Source organism: Microtus ochrogaster, chromosome 2 (genome assembly GCF_000317375.1).
Source record: "Microtus ochrogaster isolate Prairie Vole_2 chromosome 2, MicOch1.0, whole genome shotgun sequence".
NCBI lineage: Eukaryota > Metazoa > Chordata > Mammalia > Rodentia > Cricetidae > Microtus > Microtus ochrogaster.
In genome coordinates this window covers 22,387,712-22,395,807 of record NC_022010.1, presented here as the reverse complement: position 1 = coordinate 22,395,807, position 8,096 = coordinate 22,387,712, and the positions used below count along the sequence as shown (strand labels likewise).

General features: G+C 48.5%; 1 protein-coding gene across 1 annotated transcript in view; it reads left to right on the top strand.

Annotated features, from left to right (window-relative positions):
- Positions 1 to 8,096, top strand: part of Bcl7b (BCL tumor suppressor 7B) — an 18,360-nt gene extending 10,264 nt beyond the window's left edge. Inside the window, exons 3-6 of the mRNA XM_005344631.2 lie at positions 1,712 to 1,808; positions 6,273 to 6,443; positions 6,798 to 6,877; positions 7,101 to 8,096. Of these exons, the coding sequence (XP_005344688.1) occupies positions 1,712 to 1,808; positions 6,273 to 6,443; positions 6,798 to 6,877; positions 7,101 to 7,193 (441 nt within the window). The 3' untranslated portion in view covers positions 7,194 to 8,096. The remainder of the gene's footprint in view (positions 1 to 1,711; positions 1,809 to 6,272; positions 6,444 to 6,797; positions 6,878 to 7,100) is intronic.

Genomic DNA, 8,096 nt, shown 5'->3' with positions numbered 1-8,096 from the left:
CTCTGTAGACCAGGCTGGTCTCGAACTCACAGAGATCCACCTGCCTCTGCCTCCCGAGTGCTGGGATTAAAGGCGTGCGCCACCACCGCCCAGCATGGGTTTTTCTTGTTTTTAAAAAGCCATTTGATTTCTTTGTTGTCCAGTACAGTTGTCTCCAAATTTTGGCATACATGGTTGTCAGATTTTCTCTGACACAGTTTTTGTTACAAGTTTTTCTTAAGTTCTTTGATTTTCTCTTTAACTCAAACTCTCATTTACCGGGATGATTTTGAGAATTTTTTTTTTAATAGTGCAACTGGCGCCATGGTAAGTACTTGAGTGCTTAACGTTCATGAGATCATGAGTTGGAGCCCCACTGCTGCAAAAATGCTGAAAAGAAAATGAGACACAGACATTCTAAAAATAGTAATAGGCTGGTTATACTTTTGGACCTAAAATGAATAGGGTTGTTTGTTTCCTTTTTTTTTTTTTTAATTATTTGAGTAAAGAAAATTCAGAGCTGGGCAATAGTGGCACACATCTTTAATCCCAGCACTTGGGAGGCAGAGGTAGGAGGATCTTTGTGAGTTCAAGGCCAGCCTGGTCTACAGAGAGGGAGGGAGGGAGGGAGAGAGAGAGAGAGAGAGAGAGAGAGAGATCAATCGATTGATAGATTGATTTAGGACAGCCAGGACTGTTATACAAAGAAACCTTGCCTCAAAAAGCAAAAAACAAAACAAAATAAAAGTATCAGGAAAAGTGAAGTTATTATGATCTTGTTCTTTGTAGTAATAAACATAGTTGTAACTATCTTAAAGCTAAATATCCAATAGCTGGGGAACAGTGGGGTGAATCATGGCATATAGAATATCATATAACTACTAAGATGTATGTTTATATAGTTAAGTGGTAAATTTAAGTCTGCATGGGCAGGCAGTGGCTTAATGGATAAAGGCCCTTGATGGCTCAGGTTCAATTCCCAGGAAGGAGAGAACTTTCTGCCCTAAATTGTCCACTGACCAACACACAAGTTCACATATGTACACATAAAAAATAAAGAATTAAATGTAATTTAAATCAGTTAAAGAAATAGTTCTAGGGGCTGGAAAGATGGCTCAGAGGTTAATAACACTGACTACTCTTCCAGAGGTCCTGAGTTTAATTCCCAGCAACCACATGGTGGCTCACAACCATCTGTAATGAGATCTGTTGCCCTCTTCTGGCCTACAGGCAGGATACAGTATAAATAAATAAATCTTTTTTAAAAAAAGAAAAGAAATAGTTCTAACCCCTTTAATCCCAGCACTCAGGAGGCAGAGGCAGGTGGATCTTTGAGTTCGAGGCCAGCCTGGTCTACAGAGTGAATTTCAAGACAGCCAAGGCTATACAGAGAAACCCTGTCTTAAAAAGAAAAAAGAAAAAAATTCCACGGATCTTTCTCAAGTGCACACATTTTTTTAGCTTGTTACTCCTCCACACAGAGAGTCTGGCTGAGAGCTTCAGTCAGGGCGGAAGGGAACCATGGAGCCATAGCAGAGGCCAAGTTACATGCCCTGTTGCTCAGTGCTCGGTTCTAGAGGTCCCTCTTTGTCATGCTCCTCTTGGGCTCCCAGTTTCCCCATTACTCGTGCTCAGACCTCTGAGGGCTTTCACATAGCAAGTGCCCTTGTCCTTTGTGAGTCTCTTGCTTAGCTCTCTGTCATATTCCTCTTTTTTGTTTTTCCTTTTATAGAAAGAAAAGTCAAAATCGAACAGTTCAGCAACCCGGGAAACCAATGGCTTTCCCTCTGATGCCTCAGCCAATTCCTCTCTCCTTCTTGAATTCCAGGGTGAGTTGATTCTGTATGTCTTCCTTGCAGAAAAAAGAAAAGTTGGGGGTACAAAGATAGCTTAGTGGTTAAGAGCACTTGTTGCTCTTGCAAGGTCCTAGGTTCAGTTTTCAGCACCCACGTGGTTGCTCACAATCATCCATGACCCAGCTCCAGGGCTGCTGATGCCTTCTGAGTTACTCAGGCACCAGGCACAAGTGATACACATACAAACACACAAGTAAAATGCTCACCATATAAAATAAAAATATCTTTAAAAAAATCAGAAAACCACCGGGCGATGGTGGCGCACGCCTTTAATCCCAGCACTAGGGAGGCAGAGGCAGGTGGATCTCTGTGAATTCGAGACCAGCCTGGTCTACAGAGCTAGTTCCAGGACAGGCTCCAAAGCCATAGTGAAACCCTGTCTCGAAAAAAAAAAAAAAATCAGAAAACCTTACTGAATTCACAGGAATAAGAACATAATAAGAACATACCTTGGAGCCGGGCGGTGGTGGCGCACGCCTTTAATCCCAGCACTAGGGAGGCAGAGGCAGGCGGATCTCTGTGAATTCGAGACCAGCCTGGTCTACAGAGCTAGTTCCAGGACAGGCTCCAAAGCCATAGTGAAACCCTGTCTCGAAAAAAAAAAAAAAATCAGAAAACCTTACTGAATTCACAGGAATAAGAACATAATAAGAACATACCTTGGAGCCGGGCGGTGGTGGCGCACGCCTTTAATCCCAGCACTCGGGAGGCAGAGGCAGGCGGATCTCTGTGAGTTTGAGGCCAGCCTGGTCTACAGAATGAGTTCCAGTATAGTCAGGGTTATATAGAGAAACCCTGTCTGGAAAAAACTAAAAAGTGGGTTGGAGCAATGTTTCACTGGTTCCCAGTACCCACATCAGGCAGCTCACAGCTAACTACTTGAAAAAATTCTAATCTCAGGGGATCTGACCTCTTCTAGTCTCCTTGGGTGCCGCCGGTACTCATTCACACACAGACACATATATGCAATGAAAAGTTTGTGTGTGTGTGTGTGTGTGTGTGTGTGTGTGTGTGTGTGTGTGTGTGTGTGTATAAAAGAAAAGAAAGAAAGAACATGATGCCTGGGCTGGCAGTATGGCTCAGCAGCAATGCTTGCCTGCATGTTCGAGGCCCTGGGATCCAACCCCAGCACAGTGAGTTCTTTTCTCTGGAAAACTACCTCGTAGCAGTCAAGTCCTGTGCTATAGGTTGGCTTTTAGTTCAGAGAGCCTTTCCATCAATCATAATGATAACCCTGCAAGGTAGATTTTTTTTTAAGTGTTTATTTATTTATTATGTATACAATATTCTGTCTGTGTGTATGCCTGCAGGCCAGAAGAGGGCACCAGACCCCATTACAGATGGTTGTGAGCCACCATGTGGTTGCTGGGAATTGAACTCAGGACCTTTGGAAGAGCAGGCAATGCTCTTAACCTCTGAGCCATCTCTCCAGCCCCCATGCAAGGTAGATGTTAATGTTCTCGTTGTCCAGTGTTGGAGAGCGAGGCTAGAAGCTGAGGATACCAGGTATCTACAGTTCTGTAACCAGTGGGTGTCACCCCTGGCTGACCTAGAACTCGCTCTGTAGAACAGGCTGTGTCTAACTCAGATCCACCTGCCTTTTTCTCCCAAGTGCTGGGATTAAAGGCTTGTGCCACCACTGCCCACTAGAAGCTGTCTCTTTTTTAGGGTATCTGTTTTATCATGCTGCTTCAGAGTAGGCCACCCACAGCCAAGGCTGCTGCCTCCTGAGATAGCCAGCCTCAGTGACCCCTGCACCTATAGCTCTGTCTTCTTGTGGCGGGTTTCAACCTGCAGGTCTTGGCCTGTTTGAGGGCTGAATGACCATTTCACTGGGGTCACCTAAGACTATCAGAAAGCAAGATATTTACATTACAATTCACAACAGTAGTAAAATTACAGTTATGAAGTAGCAACAAAATAATTTTATGGAGCCGGGCGGTGGTGGCGCACGCCTTTAATCCCAGCACTCTGGAGGCAGAGGCAGGCGGATCTCTGTGAGTTCGAGACCAGCCTTTTCTACAGAGCTAGTTCCAGGACAGGCTCCAAAGCCACAGAGAAACCCTGTCTCGAAAAACAAAAAAACAAAAAAAATTTATGGTTGGGAGTCAGCACAACATGAGGAACTGTATAAGGGTCACAGCGTTAGGAAGGCTGAGAACCACTCATGCCTTTTTCACCTACACAGCATCTTATCTATAAAGTAATTTCATGTCATCCCTCATTTTCACCCCGTCAGTCCGTGATACAAACGTGAGGCTGTTGTCATCCCCATTAGAGACCCTAGCATCCGCAGACCCAGAGTGCACAGTGACAGAACACTGCTGCTGCTGTATTTGGGGGGACAGCACTTGGGGCTGAATCTACAGCCTCGTGAGTGCAAGCTTCTGCCTCTGAGCTATATCTGCAACCCTGTTTTAATTTTAATTTTGAGATAGGCTCTCTGTAGGTTTCCCAGGCTGGCCTGGAACTTGAATCCCTCTACCTCAGCCTCCCGAGTGGCTGATATTATATATAGGTCTGTGCCACCAGACCTGGATCAGAACTTTATTTTTTCATTAAAAATGGCCACTTCCACTGGACGGTGGTGATGCGCCTTTAATCCCAGCGCTCAGGAGACAGAGGCAGGCAGATCTCTGAGTTCAAGGCCAACCTGGTCTACAGAGTGACTTTCAAGACTGACTCCATAGCTACTGAGAAACCCTGTCTCGAAAAAAAAAATTGCCATTTTAGTTTAGAGGATAGTGGTCTTAGAAAGAGGGAAGGCTTACGCTGTCTCTTTGGAACTGCATGTGAAGCTAGCTACTCAGCATGCAGTTGTCCCTGCTCTCTTTCCTCCCCACCAATGTCACAGAGGAAGGAGAACATAGGGAAAGGATGTGCACTGATCAAAACGCTCTTAGAGACAGGAGGCACCAGCCTATTTGTACTTCCTGTGCCTGGTACTGGGATGTTGGGGACACGGCAGCTCCAGAGACTGCCCATAAAGCGTGAGAACTGGTGACCAATGTGTGCACAAGGGCCAGTGGAAGCATCGGAGCTCATGGGATGCCTTTCCACCCTAGTGAACACTGGGGCTCCACAGAGTGAGTGATACTGATACAGAGTGTGGCAAATGTATAGAATAGGAGCTTTCCAGGGAGTCTGGGAAGAGGAGTCTTCAGCCAGCAGCAAGAAGGCCAGCAGAGATACGGTTCACGGAGTAACGCTTGGTAAGCTCCCAGCTGCTGGAGCCAGGCTCCAGGCTAAAGACTGGCAGACCGTGAGGCCTGAGGACGGGATCATCTTCTGTCTGCTCTAAGAAGTGCTGGGCACTGAGCGCTCTCCACCTTAGGATCCTTGCAGGCTTGAAGTACTCACTCTGTCTGTGGTGTGAGGCCGTGAGGCTCGAGGCTGTCACATCAGATGAAGCTACTAAGAAATCTGAAGTGCGGGTGACCAGGACAGTGACTGCTGGAGGCGATGCTGGAGGAGGAGCTGTGCACGCCTCCGTCTCTGCTGTCAGTTTACTTGGTGACCTTAAGCCTTTAGACAGAGCCCCAAGTGGTAACCTCTCACCCTTGGGGCAGTCAGGTGGCTGAGAGCCTGAGGTGACCACCTCCACATACCACAGCTTCCTTCAGGAACCCTGAGGGCCAGACACGTGGTGCTACCATTCTGTGTGCCAGGGGAAGCACAGATGGCACCCCCACCTCCAGCTGTGCAGCGAGAAGCTACCAGGTCTGAGCTGTAATTGGTAGGCAATAGAAAACGTGGTTATATAAGCAGAGTTCCACATTACTGGGGTAGAAATGGTGTATTCATAGGCTTTTTGTTTGTGATTTTTCCTGAAAGGGTTTCTCTATAACAGCACTGACTGGCTTGGAACTAACTCTGTAGACCAAGCTGGCCTCGAACTCACAGAGATCCACCTACCTCTGCTCCCCGAGTGCTGGGATTAAAGGCGTGTACCACCACCGCCCGGCGTGTTCATAGGTTCATACATGGCTGCATGTACTGTATATTGTCAAGAAGGAAATGTTGGAGTTGGGAATATGGCTCAGTTGGTAGAGTGCTCGCTCAGTCACAGGGAGCCTGGGTTCCATCCTCGGTACCACACAAAGCAGGTGTACGCCTCTGAGCTCCACACAAGAGGTGAAGGCAGGAAGATCAGAGTTCATAGTGATTCTTGCAAGTGTGCAGAGTCACACCTGTAATTCGACTGGGGGAACAGAGCCAGGAGGATTGACGTAAGTGGAGGCCAGCCTGCTCTATGTAGTGACGCCTCTCTCAAAACAAACAAATCAGCTTAGGCCCGAGATAATTCCCAGGGCACCAGGAACCCCACTCAGGCTTCCTTCTTAGAGGCATCTGCACCAGTGCTAACTGTTGGTGACTCTGGCCAAGCGCCTTGGGCAGTGCCGTCCCAGCTGTTTCTTTACTTTGTTTGGTTCCCAGATGAGAACAGCAACCAGAGTTCCGTGTCGGATGTCTACCAACTCAAAGTGGACAGCAGCACCAACTCAAGCCCCAGCCCTGAGCAGAGCGAGTCCCTGAGCCCTGCACACACCTCAGACTTCCGCACTGATGACTCCCAGCCACCCACCCTGGGCCAGGAGATCCTCGAGGGTGAGTTGTGGGGGTGCCTCATATACATCTTTGGCCCTTGATAGCTTCTGGCCTGTTAGCAGTAAGCCACAAAATTGAACTTGTTTGGTGTGAATACTGGGTGCGTGCTGTTAGCCATGTGCTGTTCTAGCTCCTTCCGTCTGTTCTCTCTAATGTTGCAGCACAGGGAGGGAGTGGGAATGGTGCTGTTTGGAGTGGCAGGTGAGCTTCGTGTCTGCTACCCAGGCTGGGATGGTGGTCCTCTGTCGGCTGGTCACACTGTGTCCATCCTCAGCCAGGCCTGCACCTTCTTGCCATAACTCTCCCCAGGCAAGGCCAGGCTAGATCCTTGGACTAACCTTGTTGCTGTTGCAGAGCCATCACTGCCTGCGTCTGAAGTTGCAGATGAACCTCCCACCCTCACGAAGGAAGAACCGGTCCCATTAGAGACACAAGTAAGAGGTCCTTGTTTTCCCCATTTCCAGGAAAGGAAAGACCCTAGGGATTTGGTGGACCGCACAGCTGTGCTGTGGTAGGGTGTAGAGTCTGCTGGCGAAACAGAGTCGCCATTTCTAAAATAGGCTTAGGGTTTGATCACCTTTGGGCAGGCTTCAGGGTCATGAATGGGCAGGGCTTCTCAGAGGGGAGGCTCATCATGGTCTGTCCTGCTTTTTCTAGACCACTGAGGAAGAAGAGGACTCTGGTGCCCCGCCCTTGAAGCGATTCTGTGTAGACCAACCTGCAGTACCTCAAACTGCATTGGAAAGCTAGCACCGTCCCGGCCCCTCGCCTCCTGGCCCCTGCCTCTATTTATTGCATTCTGGTCTGGCCGAGCTCTGACGCTGGGGTCCAGGCAAGCACTAGGGTCCAGAGCCTGTGTAGGGGAGCCCTCTGGGCTAGAAGGATGATGGAGGGCGTGGGATCATTGTATCATCTTCCTGTCCCTGACACTTGTGTCTGCTTGCTCTTGAGCAGAGGAGCACGCACAGCTTTTCTGCCCCCCAAGTAGGCCAGAGCATCAGGGTTCATTTGTCACCTCCAGAACCACTGCACGGAGCTGCTGGCGCTGCCGTGAGGAGAACGGTGTGGAAGGCACCCTAGAGAAGAGTGCCTAGGATTACTTGAACTTGAACGGAGACTGTAGAGTCATGGACTTAGCCGCAGGGCCAGGGCCCTGCAGGCTGTTGCTGGAAGACGGGCTGATCGGTAGAGATGTGGAGAGCAGTGGGGGAGGCTTTCCCAGGAGGGACGGGCTCTCTCCACCTGGGGGCAGGTGACCCATGGGGGATGACACCCTGTCCCTGAGGCAGGCCTTCTCTGTTGGATGCCCCAGCTGCTCCCAGCCCTGTGCCTGCCAGAACCTCCCGCTTCCTCACACTTGCACGCACACACGCAGCTTCCGGTTCTCACTGTCCATTCCATTCCAGCATCCCTGCATCTGCTGCAGAGACCCCAGCCAGGATGGAGGTTCTGACCACAGTACCTGCTTCAGCTCAGACTTTCTAGAAAGTTCCCTTTTCTTTCAAATCTGCATGTTTAATTGAACTTTATGATTTTATTTTTTGTCTGAAAAAAAAAGAAAAGTTTAAGAAAAAATGGAAATGGGCAACAGCAAGTGAAGACCTATTTTAGCACTGAATAGAGTATTTTTAAAATTAAACTATTTGAAATATG